This window comes from Clarias gariepinus, chromosome 20, assembly GCF_024256425.1.
Source record: "Clarias gariepinus isolate MV-2021 ecotype Netherlands chromosome 20, CGAR_prim_01v2, whole genome shotgun sequence".
Lineage (NCBI taxonomy): Eukaryota > Metazoa > Chordata > Actinopteri > Siluriformes > Clariidae > Clarias > Clarias gariepinus.
Window position 1 is genome coordinate 23613894 of NC_071119.1, and position 17374 is coordinate 23631267.

A 17374-nucleotide genomic window follows, 5' to 3' on the forward strand; every position below is an offset into this window, starting at 1 on the left:
GAACGATCTCCTGTAGCGTCTCAATGTTTTTAATACGCATTAACGATTCACCACATAGGAGCTTAAAGAGGACAATCAGATCCTGCTGGAGACAAAGAGCATGCTGGAGGACCAGCTGGAAGGCACCAGGGCTCGTTCAGACAAACTGCACGAGCTGGAGAAGGAGAATCTGCAGTTCAAAGCCAAAATCCATGACATGGAGATGGTATGAGGTTTATGGGTTTACGTTATGGTATGATTATTTTTTTTCTCTAAATGAAGACATGATATAAATTTGTTGTTGTTGTTGTTAGGAGCGAGACATGGACAGGAAGCGTATAGAGGAGTTGCTGGAGGAGAACCTGGCGCTGGAGATGGCTCAGAAACAGAGCATGGACGAGTCTCTGCACCTCGGATGGGAGCTGGAGCAGCTTTCCAAAACCACACCCGAGGTCACCGAGGGTACGAACGTCCCCCTGATCAATCATAATCCGGGCCCGGACCTTTAATTATTTAAGCTTTAGCACTAAAGGACTACTGATGTGCAACAATGAAGTAATTAGAAATAATTATATCGTTATTCTATAGTTATCATTTTCAGTATTATTATTAGAGTGGAAGTTCGGCATACGAACGTCCCGCTTCAAATTTTGCAAGAAATTTGCCTCGGCATATGAAGCATATTAGAGGGACACTGCAGGTAGGATTAAGTTCGTAGCCGCTGTGTTGTTATTATTATTATTATTATTAGTAAGCTTTTTTTGATACACTAGTACATGGCCATTGTTTTATATCTTTAAGTCCCACCTTGCAACTAATCCAGCTTCTCTCACTCAAACCCTGTCTGAATGTAGATCCAGTAATAGAGAACTGATATCACACTCAGCCATTTTTTTTATTTATTTGCTATTTATTTATTTTTCCTTTCTGCAGTTCCTCAGAAGTCTTTAGGCCACGAGGTCAATGAGCTGACCTCCAGTCGCCTCCTGAAACTGGAGATGGAAAACCAGGCGCTGCTGAAGACCGTGGAGGAGCTGAAGGGCCGTGGCGAGGCCAACACACGCCTCCTCAAGGCTGAAAAGGAGAACCTGAGACTCAGCCAGAAGGTTAGCCAAGTCATGGTGGTTAATAATAATAATAATAATAATATTAATAAAAAAAGGCAAGCAGCCAAGCATCAAGGCTTAGAAGAGAAAGACTAAAAGATATTTTTTTTTTTTAAAAAAAGGAGCCTTTTGCATTTTGTTGAATATAATGTCTTGCCCTAGAAAAACGAGTTTAACAAAAGGTCAGTGCGTGAGAGCCGTATCAAACGTGGGTTCTGCAGAGAGAGAGAGAGAGAGTACCCACGTGACGGGATTGAGCTGCGCGATGCTGAGTAATTATGTGTTCGAGTTTATTTAAAGAGCTAAAATGAGCACAAGGAGAGTGTTTAAGTGCCGCGGTTTCTTCGCCTGAGTGACAATTCAGACACACTCTGCCCCTCCCTGTCCCATCCCGAACAAACCAGTCTGAGCAAAAACGGGGTAAAGGTGTTAATTATCCCTGACAGATCCAAAAGCCCACATCTGCACTCCCGTCTGCAGATGTAAGTAACACAAAGGCTCCCCACGTCGACTGTGACATCGCTGTGTCTCTGTGTCCGTTGTCCTTGCAGCTGGAGCAGCTGGCGCAGGAGGCGCAGTCGGAGAGGGAGAGTCTGCGCAGCGTCGAGACCCTGAGCTCAGACCTGATGAAGGAGAAAGCGCAGCTGCAGAAAACCCTGGAGACTATGAGGGAGAACGCAGAGAGACAGGTACAAACCAAACCAAAGTGTTGCTAGGATACGCAAATATTTCAAAGAACCAAAAAATTGCAACTGCAGACATGCTGGCTCATCCCACCATTACATCACTACTTAAAAAGGTAAAAAAAAATTTCTTAAAACCAGGAACACTTGGCTGAATGTGTGTATTTATTCATCCTTAGGTGAAGGGCTTGGAGCAGGAGAACGAGCACTTGAACCAGACTATCACGTCCCTCAGGCAGCGCTCTCAGGTCAGCGCCGAAGCCAGGGTCAAAGACATAGAGAAGGAGAACCGTGTCCTCCACGAGTCTATCAAAGAGACCAGCGGCAAGCTGAACAAGCTTGAGTTTGAGCGCAAGCAGCTCCGTAAGGACCTGGAGCACTACAAGGAGAAAGGCGAGAAGGCAGAGGAGCTCGAGGCGGAGGTCCAACGCTTGGAGCGCGAGAACGAGGCTCTACAGAAACGTGTTGCGAGTCTCGGGATCACCTGCGAGAAGGTGGACACTTTGGAAAAGGAGAACACTGAGCTGGAGGCGGAGAGCAGAAGGTTGAAGAAAAAGATTGATGGACTGAGGAATGTGTCTTTGCAGCTGGAAGCATTGGAGAAAGAGAACACCCAGCTGGACGAGGAGAACCTGGAACTGCGACGTACAGCCGAGAGCCTGAGGTCCGCAGGAGCCAAAGCTGCTCGTCTCGAGCAGGAGAACCGAGAGCTGGAGAGCGAGAAGAATCAAATGCAGAGAAACCTGGATCTCCTAAAAGCTTCGTCTAAGAAAAGCGAACGTCTGGAGCTCAGCAACCAAGGACTGGACTCAGAGAACCAGCGCCTCCAGAAGGCCCTGGAGAACAGCGGGCGTAAAATCCAACAGCTGGAAGGAGAGCTCCGGGACCTAGAGAGCGAGAACCAGAGCCTGCAGAGAAGCTTGGAGGAGCTAAAGATCTCTAGCAAGCGCCTGGAGCAACTGGAGAAAGAGAACAAAGTGCTGGAGCAGGAGAGCTCGCAGTTGGAGAAGGACAAGAAGCAGCTGGAGAAGGAGAACAAGCGGCTGCGGCAGCAGGCCGAGATCAGAGACTCTAAACTGGACGACGACAGTCAGAGAATTTCGCAGCTGGAGAAGGAAAACCGTGCGCTGAACAAGGAAGTAAACACGCTGAGCGATTCCTATAACCGCGTCAAAGATCTCGAGAGGGAGAACAAGGAGCTGGTGAAGCAGTCCACGATCGACAAGAAGACGCTGGTGACGCTGAGAGAGGTACGGAAGTAAAAATGCACATTTTCACTTTGATGCTATGATTTGTGCTCGGTGATGACCTAGGGTTAACCCCGTGGTGATATTTTGTAATTTAGGAGCTGGTGAGTGAGAAACTGAAGAGTCAGCAGACAAACAACGATTTGGAAAAACTGACTCATGAGTTGGAGAAGATGGGTCTGAATAAAGAAGGGCTGCTGCATGATGAACAGAGCTCTGCTGCAAGGTGAGACTCAGGAACACACACTCATCAGAATACACACACAAGTAAACAAGATTTTCAACTCTGATTTATGAACTTCCTAGTGACTCGATTTCACAACAATCAGCATTTAACAGGAAATGGTTTCTTAATCATCTAGCTTTTCTCTGTAAGATCAGCATGGGTTCGCAGTTTTGGTATCGGTCAAAAATGCACCAGTGAGTTTAGTGAGAATGCAGCGATAATGGTGCCAAGCACCCTTGCCTTAAATTCTATTAAAAAGGTTATGCAGTCAGATATGATCCTGCATCAGATAATCGGAGACAATCTGGTGCAGGGCTTCAATCGTTCTTGTGCATATTGACCAAGATGGAGGAACAGTCATCACTGACACTCCTGAGCAGTAATAGTAAGGTTTAATATTCTGTAAAAATAGCTCTGCACAGGAAAAGAGGGCGGAGCCTGGCCCCTGAGTGGCGCAGTGGTAAAGTGCTCGCCCTATCATCCAGAGATCGCCTCCTCGATCGCTGTGCTCAGAGTGTGTTACGCCGTCCCCAACGGAGCATGAGCAAGCTGGCGTCATGTGGTTCGGAGGAAACCCTTCCTGACCGGTAGTTGTACCCCCTAGTAATGGGTTGACGGGCTTGAACATTTTACATGTTTAGTGAGGACTGTAGGGGCTGAGATGTAAAATACTTTTGTATTCCTCAGTTTTGTATTGCTCGGTCTGACCCTGGGATGAATGTGCTTGGACGTCCATTCCTGGAAAGATTGGAAACTTCCCACTTGTAAATAATCTTTCTCACTGTAGAATACTGAACTCTATATAACCTTAACCAGATTGATGTGCAGCAACAGTTGCTTCTCTAAGATCACTGCTTATGTCCTTCCCTTTTGGCATTGTGTTAACACACACCTCAATGCGCCAGACCAGCAAATTGTTAGATAATATTTCAGGATTTTTACTACTGGATATTGTTTTACTAATTTTTCTTTTAATTCATAGAAGTCTCTGCGTCATGTCTTTAAGGTTCAAGTTGCTGGAATCGAAGCTGGAGTCGACGCTGAAATCCTCGCTGGAGATAAAAGAGGAGAAGATCGCCGCCCTGGAGGCCAGGCTGCAAGAGTCTTCCAACCTTAACCAGCAGCTCCGCCAGGAACTCAAAACAGTGCGGGTCCCTCAACTCACTTTTATGACCCCCTCGGTAATAAATCTAAAGGCTTGAGGTCTGACCCGAACTCTCCCCACTTTCATCAGGTGAAGAAGAACTACGAAGCTCTTCGTCAGAGGGAAGAGGAGGAGCGCATGGTGCACAACTCACCCTCTAGAGGAGCGGAGGACTCACAGAGCGTCAGTAAGTGGGAGAAGGAGAGTCACGAGGCCACTCGAGAGCTGCTGAAAGTGAAAGACCGGCTTATAGAGGTGGAGAGGAACGTAAGTGATACCAATGTGACACTAATATCCACCTAATCAGCATGTTCTTTAGGCTTGGGTTGTGTAAGAAGACATTGAGGTAGCTTCATTGTTTTTACGTTTTAAATATTCTTCACTTTAACACAGATAGATATCATCATCATGTCTGTTTTTTGTTTTTTCTTTCCCCCCAGAATGCCACTCTTCAGGCGGAGAAGCAGGCACTGCGTACGCAGCTGAAGCAGCTGGAGACTCAGAGCAGTAACCTCCAGGCTCAGATCCTCGCTCTGCAGAGACAGGCCGCCTCCCTGCAGGAGAACAACACCACGTTACAGACTCAGAACGCTAAACTACAGGTCACTAAACACCACGGACACACACACCTCTGCGGCTCTCCGTCCCTGCCCTGACCGAGCACGACACATCAACATCTGGATGTATTAGACATCTGGATCTAAACCCATCCAATTTGTTGTAGTATTAAAAAAATCTGTGAAAAACGCTGAATCTTGCATTATGTGAAGGATTATGGAAATGTTCAGTTAGCTGAGCTGTGGCACTGGGTTTTGGGATAACTGCTGGTTTAAAGCCAGGGAGTGAGAGTGACATGGCACAGTTTTCTACAGGATTAAGATCAGACAGCAGATTAAGTCTAATGTGGGTCAAACACAACTCTGGCTTCTGCTCCAGATGTGTTTACGGGATGGTTTCATGGTCATAAAAGCTTTTGGTTTTAATCATTATCAGATTAAGTCACAGATGGTTTGACCTACAGCAGACTCAAGATCATCTGAGCGCGATCGATTTAAAGCTTTAGTTTTTACGCAAGAGAATAAAAACAACAAGACCTGAGCCCGATTTTTATTTTTATTAGTAGTTACTTCAGCTGCACGATTTGATCAGAAGATCATGTCTCGATTGTGATTTAAACTGCAACATGTAACGATCCAATCAACCATTTTGTGTTTAATCATATTTATCGAGGCTAACACCAAATAACTTGACATGTAATCTCATTAAGAGGATGTTTGCCAATATTTATTTATTTATTTGTGAAATCAAAATTCCTATTAAAATATCAACAAACTCTACTTAAATTCCCAACTGTGATTATATTTTCTGTAATAAATTACAGCATTTTGCGATTAAGTAATTATCCACAAAGTCCATATTGTGGTTTCAATTTTTATGCAGATTGTTAGTAATTACTGAATGAATTTTTGCACTTCCTCAATAATTCACAAAAATGCCTAAAGAATTCTGACTGTACCAAATGTGCGCTCTAAATTCCTGCAGAAGGATCAGAATTTTTTTTTTTAATAAATTCAGTGTTTTCCAAATAATTTATAGACATTTTTTAAATAGTTTCCTAGTAAATCGCAAACATTTTTGAGAATTGCTCCAAATAATTTATATGTATTCCTGAAAGATTTTGCTTTAATTACAGAACTCACTTATGTCAGTGGTGAAGTGTTGGACGCAGGTTCCGAGCCAGATTTCAGCTCCGGTCCCTAAGCGTTTAGAAATATGTTAGCAGACACATTTTAAAATCTTAAACTGACCTCTCCTCAGGTGGAGAACTCGACCCTGAACTCTCAGAGCGGGGCGCTCGTAGCCCAGAACGCTCAGCTCCAGAGTCAGCAATGCAGCGCTGAGAGCGAGCGGGACGGCGCCGTGCGGGAACGCGAAGACCTCCGGTCCACCTACGAACTCCTGCTGAGGGACCACGAGAAGCTCGCGGCTCTGCACGAGCGCCAGGCCGCCGAGTACGAGGCCCTGATCGGCAAACACGGCGGTCTAAAGAGCGCACACAAGAGCCTGGAGGTGCAGCACCGAGAGCTGGAGGACAGGTGAGGACACCGGAGAGCGCAGATTCTATATAGAAAATTTATTTCATTGCACTAATAAAACATCCTGTAAAATAGTACACAAGCATATAGAGATATATTACTTAATATTCCAGATGAATTGTCTAATTGTTGGTGTGAGTGTACTGGAGTGTTCATGTCTCCTGTATGCTGGGTGTGAACAGGTATAACCAGCTGCTGAAGCAGAAGGCACAGCTGGAGGAGCTGGAGAAGGTTTTGAAGGCTGAGCAGGAGAAGATGCTGTCGGAGAATCAGAGGCACCAGGCCACCGCGGCAGAGTATCACAAACTAAAGGACGAAAACGACAAGTGCGTCATCTTTCAATGATCTTAACTGTCATTCAGATGAAACTTGGCTTGGAGTTCATGTAAAAAGAATTGCAACATGAATCTGGCACACGGCCAAAATTTTTACCAAAAAACTATTTAAGCAACAATTTATACAGGTCATATACATCTAGACGCGTATACCAATTTTAGTATCAATACTCATGAAAAAATATAAATCATTTGCATTTTAAATGATTATATTGTTTAAAGTGAGACTGTATAACGCTGAAAAATGTTTTTTTTTTAAGGAAATTTGGAATTTTAAGGAATGCAAGATTGGTCACTTCAGTGTTGCATAAACTTCAGAAGTAGCTTGTTTGGCCGCATGCATTTTCTGTATTGTATGTCTAACATAAAAAAATAAAATCAGCACCAATACTGTGCTTTGGCCGATACTGATGTTCAACAGACAAAGGATGGACAAAGATGAAATCACTGACTTGTACTGTTCCGTATATCAAACCTGAGGTACTACGGTTGGCGTCGCTCTAGCTCTTATGGGCATTTAATGGGTTTCTACTCTTTTGTTTGAATCCCCTGAATTTTTGGTGCAGTAGATAGGTGCATGACCTGCTCTTTTCCTGGAAATAAGTGCAAATACTAAAGTCGGGAATGTAAAATATAGTACCTAATTTCAATACTGCTTCAGTTTTGACGTCCGGCTAGAAGTCTAAGTCTATCACACCTTATGAAAAAGTAAAGCTGGTTTCATACCCTGCAGTATTGTATTCTATTGTATTGTATTCTACCATTTCTTTCTATTCCAAAGGCTGAACACTACATACCAGCAGCTCCTGAAAGATAACGAGGGCCTGCAGGCTGACCACAAGAACCTGAAGAGCCAACTGAACGCCGCCAAGCTGGAGCAGACGCGGCTGGAGGCCGAGTTCTCCAAGCTGAAGGAGCAGTACCAGCAGCTGGATATCACCTCCACCAAACTCACCAACCAGTGCGAGGTACGTTCCCACGTTCCCGCACGCCCGGATAATTATTTCACTTTCTTAACAGGCGTCTCCGATTTCACACCCCGGCCCCCTGCGAGAAAATCTGTCATCCTGGCGCTGCCGGTTTAAAATGGCGTCATGATGTTAAACTGAAGCCGTCTGTAGAGTTGAGAGTCGTCTCTTTGTCTCGAGTGGGATTTATTTCTCCCCGGGGGGAGGTTGAGGCTCGTCCTCAGGAATGCAGGAGCTCATAAGAGCCTCTAGCATGGACACGTGTTACAGTTTATAGTGTATGATTACCTCACTGTAGACATCTGGTACTCCTGTTCTACTCATTGCTTACTCCAGCAGAACTTTATCTTAAAAGTTAAAGTGATGACTTGATGTGCTTTACCCAAACCTCATCTCTTCTTCTCTGACCCAAACGTTTATCTACACTGTGTGTAGCTGCTAAGCCAGCTCAAAGGTAATCTGGAGGAGGAGAACCGGCACCTGCTGGACCAGATCCAGACCTTGATGCTGCAGAACCGAACCCTTCTGGAACAGACCATGGAGAGCAAAGACCTCTTCCACGTTGAGCAGAGACAATACATGTGGGTCATGCTTCTACTTTTACATGAAGAACGAAAAATCAACAACCTCCTGACAAATCCTGGAGTTAATCTTTCAATTTCCTCTCTTCCAGAGACAAGTTAAACGAGCTGAGGAGACAGAAGGAGAAGTTAGAGGAGAAGATCATGGACCAGTACAAATTCTATGACCCCTCTCCTCCCAGGAGGTTTGTATTTATCCGTCAATACAGCAAGTGATCGGGTCGTGTTGTTCATGCCATTGAAAATTCATCAGGGTTTTCTTCTCGTTTCTGACAGGAGGGGAAACTGGATCACACTGAAGATGAAGAAGCTGATCAAACCGAAGAGCCGAGAGAGGATGCGTTCCCTCACCCTCACTCCCTGTCGCTCGGAGTCCAGCGACGGCTTCCTGGTGGCGCCGCAGGACAGTCAAGACAGCTCGTCCATGGGGTCGGGGTCGCTCGACGACCCTCTGAGTCAGAAGAGAAGCGGAAGTAAGTGTTACAGATTTTCAGATACTTGTTAGGCTTCCGGCTGCTCCCGCCAAGGGGTCGAACAACAACTTTGGCACAGGTTTTACCCTAGGTGCCCTTTCTTATGCAACACACCCCTTTTATTCCAGGCTTGTGATCACAGATTTTCACATAATTACTCTATTTTAATCAGTGCTTAAACTTGAAAAAGTTCTGATCTCTGGGCTTCCGAGTGTCGCAGTGGCCCTATCATCCATAGATCAAGAGTTCGATTCCCGGGTGATGCTTTATCCTCCAACAGCCAAGGGCCTGGAGAGAGCTGATTGGCCGAGGGATGGGGATGATAGGAGGTACACGGCTCGACAGCCAATCATGGGCATCTGTGAGCTCACACAAGCGGAAGGAGCGGATAGCACTGTCCTCTGAGTGTGTTACACCACCCCCACCGGTGCGTGAGCTTGCAGTTTAAAAAGATGTGGTCGTCTGGTGTCACGTGGCTCGGAAGAAACACGTGATAGTCTTTGGCCTTCCCTGATTGAGCTATGTAGCTATGTAGTAGCTATGATGTGGGAGACCCCTAGCGACGGGTGAGAATTGGATACAACTAAATTAGGGAGAAAATCAAGGAAAAATCCAAAAAAATTCAGATCTCTTAGAGCACGATTCTGGACCATGTTTAAATGCTGCTAGCTTGTTTGTGATGTGCGCCTTTGGATGTGCTTGCATGATGGTTTGGTTTCACTTGATTTGCCTGTTTCTTTTTTTCTCTTCTCTCTCTGTCTGTGCTGAAAGGGAGGAGAGCACAGCACAGCAATGTGCAAGGTTCCTCCAATGGTATGCTTTAGCAGGCTTTTAGAAAAGAAGTGTCATCATCCTTACTGTGCGTTACAATTAAATGGTGCAAATCAACTCAAAGGTCACTATTGCTGTTAATAAGCTCGACTCTAAAGCCCAGGGCCTCGCTCCCTGAATTGCACCCTTTAATAATCATCTTTGTGTCCATGTGTGTCTTCAGAAATCCTCATCTTTGCCCTTTCACCGTTTGACATGTGTCATTGTGTCATTATGGACATTTGATCGAAGTTTGTGTGTGTGTGTTTGTACGGTTTATGGAATATGAATGTGTGTGTGTTGGGGTGTGTATGTTAACATCACTATGTTTTCTCCTTCCTCTCTCCATCTCCATTGTTCCTCCCCTGGCTCAGCGCTGAAAAAGCTGCCGTTTATGAGGAACAAGTCCAAGGACAAGGACAAAGTCAAAGCCATCTACCGTCGCTCCATGTGTAAGACTCCCGAGAGCGCAGGCTCCAGCCGTCTCCGCCGCCGTCCCTAACCCCGTCCCTACTGCCGTCCCTGTCTCTCTGTGTTCGATTTTTATGTTTCTCTTCATCAGCTCGATCCTGATCCAGAGTCTGTTCTCATCTATTCAGCATTTCCAATTGTTCTTAGATGAGCGTCTTCATGTGTCTTCGCCTTCGCTGTCATTAGCGCATTAGACTCTGACCTCATTTCTGCTTAGAAGGCGCTTACTACATTACCGTGATGGAAGTGAAACAGTGTTGTATGTCTCTCACTCTCTCTTTCCCTTACACTACCTGGTCCATCTCCTCCTCCTCTTTCTCACACACTGGCCCAAATTAACTCCTTTATTGGTCCAAACATTTGGAAAGTGCCTTCTATTTTAATTACCAAATATTATCATTATTTTAAATTAAAACCTTCACTGTTAATTAAGTCATCTTTTAGTTTAAAAGCAGGAACAGTCAGAATGTTTTGAGTTGCCAGATTTTCTTCAATTGCAGCAACAATTACTCTATAAGTTTGACCTGCTGTGTTTTAAATGATGATAATGATATACTTGTGTGTTAGCATTCAGTCTATAAATCTACTATCTAGTAAGATCATTTTTTTCATCTTTTAACGAAGATTAATTTCTGAGTCATTGCAATCAGAAGGTTTAAGATGTCGGAAAGCTGTCCAGATCTCTGGTTTGATCTTTAATAATAACACCTTTAACCTTTTATTCACTTGTTTTGTTGTTCCACTTTAATTTTTGCTCTAAACATGTGTTCTTGCTCACACACATAAGCATGACTTGGCCCGTTTTAACAAAGAGCTGCATGCCTTCTCCGTCCATCCCAAGAAGGTTTCTGGTTTTGAACACACTTCTGTTTCCATCTCAGCCATGAACGATCTGCTGCAGTCCATGGCGCTGGCCGGTGCTGGTCCGTGGAGTGGCAGTACTGATCACCTGGAGGGCCCTGAGGACCCGGTGTCTGCTGGGGGGAGCCAGAGGATGAAGGAGCTTGCGTACTCCACCACGGCTATCGACTACACCACCCTCAGCAGAAAGCACAAGCTCAAGAACAAAGGTATAGCTGGAGACACAGAGTCCTCATGCCTTGTGTGATTAGATCTCGGTCTGAAGTCAACCAGGAAGTTCAATTTTTGGGGGTGGGGGGGTTAGGGTCTAATTTGATCCTGGAAGTTTGATAGTTCTAAAAATGGATCCTGCAGTTGAAATGCACATCCTGTATCTGATCTTCTTATCTTCAGCACAAACATTTAGACACACCTTGCTTGGCTGTATTACGATTTCTAGATTAGAAGAGTCCACTGTTTAAAGGTTTTTCTGGGTTCTTTTAGACAATGTCTCCTGTGAGGACGTCACTCCGACCTCTTCAGATGAGCAGAGTGCAATTCGAAGCCAAGGTAAGGGAATAAAAGCCATCATGCACACAGAAAAACCTTCTCCAAACAGCCGTGGCTTAATGGTTTCCGGTCAAGCTTTTCCGTAGAAAAAATAAATTAAAATGAAAACCCGGTGACTAAAAATTATTACCTCACCATGATGGGCATTCACGTTACACGCTTTGACACTGGAACTGGACGTTTCGGTGTGAGCCATGTGTGTGTGTGTGTGTGTGTGTGTGTGTAATTAACCAGGACTGCAGTACTCTTCCCCAGATCCTGCTTTATCCCCCAGGTGCAGAGTCGCCTGTAAAGTCTGTAGTAAGTCCTTCATCTTCATGGTGAACCTTCTTCATGTCACTCTGCTCTGGAGGAACAAACACCATCTTTGCTTCTCACCTGGGGATCTTCATTTATTTAGAATACTCTTTCGCTCACATTCTTTAAGATCGCCCATTTTGGGGACTTGTTAAACGGTTTCTCTTTCTTTTTGTCAATATGGCTGCTGTGGCTGAAGAAGAACATTTCAGCATCTCACACACATCACACTGATCTTAACTAGACTGCAGTGTTTTCTGGGATGACATTAGACTGGGATTTTCGCAGTCCTAGTGCACTTTGGTGTTTTTTTTCAGAACTGTGTTGGGTGAAATTCGGTGAAATTGTGTTTAGGTTTTACCAGCGATATTAAAATAGTAATAAAATAAAAAATAAAACCTATTGGTGGAAGTGTTATTTGTCGCTGATTCAAGTTTAGTCTCCAGTTTCTAAACGCACACTTTCTGATGTGGTTTAGGACACGTCCTGTCATCTCTAAACATGAGCTTACCATCGCAGAACGCTAGAATGGCGTCTTAGAAAAACAGATTCTTCCATGTTATTGGTGCATTTGGCATAGTTTTAATCCGGACACACTGTATAAATTTGTTGTGTGTTAATCAAGGATTAAAGATTTGTGCATGGTTTCATGGAACCAAATGGAGTTTGAGTAACGTGGGCTCCCATGACATACAGTATTTAGTTACAAATTACAAGTCCAAGACCGGACCAAATGTCATTAGTTTATTTCTGCATCGCAGCAATCATTGAACTATTTTTTAGAAGAATGTAATACCATATGCAAGGCCATATCCAACAAGCCCAATACCCAAAAAATTGGAAGACCGTAAGTCAAATTGGCAGCAAGTTCAAGGCAAGTCCAAGTTGATACTGAAGGGGGTACACTAGCCTTTTAACCTAATTATCTGATAATGACCTGAGACTGGAAACGCCCAAACGCTATTTACAGGGAAACAGTTTGGGCAATCTACATACAAGGCCACAACACCCTTAGACATCGCATGAAAAAGTAACAGACACATTTAGGCTGATTGACTACACTGGGGTAAATCTTTACACCCTTGTATGTGATTTTACTTTAGCGTTTGCTTACACAGAGCTGAACTCCTTTTTTTTTTGTGGTGTGTGTCAGGTGCGGTGAACGGCAGCATAAGCAGACCGCACAGCGAGAGCAGCGGAGAGTTCAGTCTCAGTCTGGATGCTGAGGTTTGGTCGAGCGAGAGCAGTCCGGCCCAGAGACCAACACAGCACAACCAGAGGAGGAGGAGCAGCTCTCACGCCAACGAGGTGTTCACACATTACCTGATGGAGAGCAGAGATACTGCCACTGTAAAGGAAATTGTTGATTATTTATTGTATAATATTTTATTTAGAAATTAGAAATAATCTTTTTCGCGATGTGTGCCTTTTTTCCAGTCTGGCAGCCAGGACAATCTGAGCACGGAATCTCCACGAATACCCAGAGTGTCCGAGCCTGCGCAAAAGGAGCGCACCAAGGGACGGGGCATTCTGCGGTCCGCCAGCGGGAAAGCCACATCCACTGGGCCCAAAGCGGGCCGACCGAGCCTGCGCAAGGCTGAGAGCACTCGGGTGAAGGGCACTAGTCAACCGGGATTAGGCCTGAGTGCTCAAGCAAAAGCGATGTCGGTGTGTGAGCGCCTGGACGCCTCATCCTCCTCTGCCGGACTTCCTCGTGCCAGCAGTGTCATCTCCACAGCCGAGGGCAGCACACGCCGCTCTAGCGTCCACGACATGCTGGCCAAGGACGCACGTGAGCCCGTCTCTGTGGACCTGTCGCCCTCGAAGAGTAAGGCCGCATCCAGTGAGTACACAAAACCCCTGCCCAAATCGGCCAGCGTGCCCTGCACCGGCCGCGTCCCAAACCCGGACGACTCTGAGCTCTCCACTCTGCAGGAGTTCTTAGGCCCCTCTTTCACCGTAGATTCAGTCTTCCTGGACTCCATCTTTAGCGAGCCAGCGTTTTCCAGCAGCACCAGGAACCAGGCCTTTCTCTCACTCAATACGTCGCTCGTTAGTAACATCAGCGGCCCGCCCCTCAAACCCAAACCCAATCACAATCAGCCAAGCGACGACAAGGTAGACGGGCGGGCCAACGATAATAATCCCGACCAATCGGCTTCCTTGAGTTCAGAGGACAGCCAATCGCTGTGGTATGAGTACGGCTGTGTGTAGTGTGTTGGACCGTATGACCTCATTTCCTGTCTGGTGATGGTTAAACACCTGCATGAACGCTTCCTTTATTTGTCTTTATTTTTTTTTGTGTGTTTTGTTGCTGGCTCGTCACCGCACCCCTGCACATCCTCGCTCTCGCCCTGTCTCTGGTTCTGATGTACAATCCCTCTGTTGGACTTGATGATCGTCTGCATGCGTATTGTGTCTTACATGTACCTTTGTTACAATGTACAATAATCATACTGCCATGATTATTATGGAACAATCACATAATGGGATTTTTTTTTGTTTCATCTTTCTTGCTAATTTATATTGTAAGCTCTGCCTTCAACATTTGCTTGTTCATAAAATCCCTCCCAAAAAAGAGCTAAGACCTGATCTACTTTGATATTTAAATAAAGCAATTAGGCTTGTAGAGCATATCCCACGATGCTTTTGTCTTCCTGATCGAGGTTATTTAAAGCACTAACACACGTGATTAATTTCTCCTAACCTGCAAGATTTCCTGGCTGTAATTTCAGGGTATCTTTATTTTCTTTTACTTTTTTATTGTTTTCCAGCTTGGTATCTGGGACAGAAATAGGTCCTTACAGAAATCGGTCTCACACGATCATTGCTGAGTCACTGTATCGCTTTCACCCCCCTCATGCTCTCAATCCCATGATCCCATTTTGATTGCATCAGTCAAAATGAAGCAATGATGTTGTGTTGATTTGCTCTGTTGTTGATTTGGTGCTTGCTGTGCGATTGTGCTGTCCACTGAGGTTTAACCACAAACCTAAAGGAAGGGGTAAAATGTTTTAAGCTCAAACATTTGTCAACATTCGAGCTTCGCAATTCCGGGCTCGCTTTCATTTCCTTAAATTCTATTGTTATATATTTCAGTTTATTATTCTGTAAAGATAGAAAAAAGCTTATAAATATAGTTGCAAATATAGTTGGGCCCAAGCACCTACAGTATATACGAAATATATATTATAATGGTTTAGCCATACTAAAACCATTATGACATAAATAAATTAAGATAAGGGGAATTTGTTGTCAAGACTTTCAAAAAGCCCTGGATGCTGGAAAAAAAAAATCACACTATAATAACACTCAATGTGATGTCACTTAATAAGTTATTAGCCACTTTTGGCATAATTTTAAAGCATCGTCTCCGCTGACCCATTTAAGCTATCAAAAATCACTTCGCAATTTTGCATCCTTAATGTCTCGAGATCACACTGGCCTGGTTTGATGGCAATCGTATAAATCCCCTAGGAGGAGTATATAACAATCCATTGGGTGCGTTTGTCAAACAACCGAAAGTACCGTAGTTGGGTCCTACTTATTAAGACATGCATAGTAAAAGTTGTTCAGCTCAAGGAGACATACCTGTAAATGTGTACTGGGTTTCGCATGTATACATGCAAGTGTGCATGAACTAAGCAGAAAAATCTTATGTCATGGCCATGGGCCCAGGCACTTAGCCATCCTAATGGCAGCAGATTCCAATCTGTGTGCTGATTTTCATGACTTTTTGAGCATGATAAGACATCCAAATAGGCCCGGATGTTGGTAAAAAATATTAATCCTTAAAAGAACAACAGGCCCCTTCACAAACTATGGCATAATAGGGCTGATGTAATAGTGCTTGGGCCCTAATCATGCATTTTACAAAATTAATAAAATTAAACCAAATAAAGCTAATTGTTCTTAAAAGCGCTTGAGGCAAATAAAATTAAAGAGGTTAGACCAAGAAAAAAAGTTATAGTAAAAGTTTAAAGACATAATATTGAAAAATATCTCATTATATTTAAATCTCCCTATAAAAGGGTTCATCATAGCTACTTGTTTTTACATGCATGAAGAGAAGAAAGACCAGACACTGGAAGTTAAATCATCAGAATCCAAAGCGTTATTGTGTCATGAGATGCAAACAGCCAATCAGGGTTTAGTATGTGACACACTTTAGTTTTATTATTTACTTATTTCCTAAGGAAGTGGGTTGATTTGTTAATAAAGTAGTAGACTAAGTATTCTAAGTATTCTTGGTTGTATTATCCCAGTTTTATTATCCCAGCTTGTCTTTGCTGTGTGTTTTTTCCTGTTTTTTTGTGTGTCATTAAGTTTCCTGCTTTTTGTCCTGCAGATGTGGAAACGTCCCGCGAACGCAGGAAATCTAAAAGCCGATCTGGAGAGCAGCAAATCTCCTAAAGTGTTAGCGTTTTCCCCCGAGCCAGAGGGGCGAGTGTCCGGGTGCAGGAAGTGCTGGGAGGGGATGAGGGGTGAGCAGATGTCCGAGTTGTACCGTGGAGCTCGGGGAAGAAGGGGGGAGGGAAGGTTTGATGATGATGATGATGATGGATCCTGGTCTGACGGTGGAGATGGTGATGATGCTCCTGGTGTTTGCATTTCCTGTTTCTTTTCTTTCCTCCTCTCCTCTCTCTCTCTCTCTGCCCTGATGTTCATCCATCTCAGTGCTTCAGTCCTGCATGATGTTCCGACGCCGTGACCGGAAGATCCTCCTGTATAAACGTCATAGCATCTCGGTTCTCTTCTGCGCTCTCTCCTTTCTTCACACAGATCCATTGACCCTGACCTTTTTAAAAAGAGATCTACGCCGCTGTTGTATTACAAACTTTTTTTTCCTTGAATCAAGGAAACTCAAAGAATTTAATATGATGCTTGTTTTTTTCGGGGGGCCAAGTTGACTTTTTCTTTCTTCGAAATCCTGCGTGACTCCAATCATCAGCCCGTGGACTTTTTTTTTTTCTCCTGTCTCCAACGCCTGCATGTGACGCTACGTCCAAATCCGGACGCGACCGCGTTGACCAGCAGCGTCAATGACTTTCTGCTTCCTAACTTACCCGAGCGAAACAAAGCCCAGAAACATGAAGCACAATGATGGAAAAGACTGAGCGAGTGTGTGTGAGAGCATGAAAGCGTGTGTAAGACTACTGGCGCCATTCAGACCTGCCATAGCCGTCCTTTTCCACTTTTTCATAAATGCATTTGATGTGAAAAAACAAATGTGTGTGTGTTATTTTACAGCTGAGGACCACAACAGTTCGATCCCACACCTTTAACCCAGCTGTTTACTGTAAACCTTCTGAAATACAGCCGCTTACTGCCACTGTTTTGCCCTTCTGTACCTTCATTTACCTCACACCTCACACATTCGCTAGGTTTACAGTTTGTACTGACGCACGGTTCAACAGGAAACAGTGTTGTTTCTTTTGTGGGGGGTTTTCTATATCGGTCGTCTGGTGAGTTCTTCCTCACAGTGTTCTCAAATTAAAAATATTTAGTTCCTTTCACAAATTATACATGGTGCAGTGTTTCTTAATTT

General features: G+C 44.3%; 1 protein-coding gene across 6 annotated transcripts in view; it reads left to right on the forward strand.

Annotated features, from left to right (window-relative positions):
- Positions 1-17349, forward strand: part of ccdc88ab (coiled-coil domain containing 88Ab) — a 56951-nt gene extending 39602 nt beyond the window's left edge. For 2 of the 6 annotated variants that reach the window (XM_053479663.1, XM_053479664.1), the window contains exons 11-31: positions 59-205; positions 294-441; positions 913-1085; positions 1637-1774; positions 1948-3018; positions 3114-3241; positions 4248-4386; positions 4476-4652; positions 4826-4987; positions 6204-6481; positions 6664-6807; positions 7598-7784; positions 8220-8365; positions 8458-8550; positions 8642-8838; positions 9610-9651; positions 10023-10100; positions 11001-11189; positions 11464-11529; positions 12980-13134; positions 13264-14471. In XM_053479663.1, the coding sequence (XP_053335638.1) occupies positions 59-205; positions 294-441; positions 913-1085; positions 1637-1774; positions 1948-3018; positions 3114-3241; positions 4248-4386; positions 4476-4652; positions 4826-4987; positions 6204-6481; positions 6664-6807; positions 7598-7784; positions 8220-8365; positions 8458-8550; positions 8642-8838; positions 9610-9651; positions 10023-10100; positions 11001-11189; positions 11464-11529; positions 12980-13134; positions 13264-14040 (4635 nt within the window). In that variant the 3' untranslated portion in view covers positions 14041-14471. Of the gene's footprint in view, positions 1-58; positions 206-293; positions 442-912; positions 1086-1636; positions 1775-1947; positions 3019-3113; positions 3242-4247; positions 4387-4475; positions 4653-4825; positions 4988-6203; positions 6482-6663; positions 6808-7597; positions 7785-8219; positions 8366-8457; positions 8551-8641; positions 8839-9609; positions 9652-10022; positions 10101-11000; positions 11190-11463; positions 11530-12979; positions 13135-13263; positions 14472-16174 lie in introns of those variants that run through there. The other 4 variants (XM_053479667.1, XM_053479668.1, XM_053479665.1 and 1 more) reach the window with 4 other exon arrangements.
- The last annotated feature ends 25 nt before the right edge of the window (positions 17350-17374 follow it).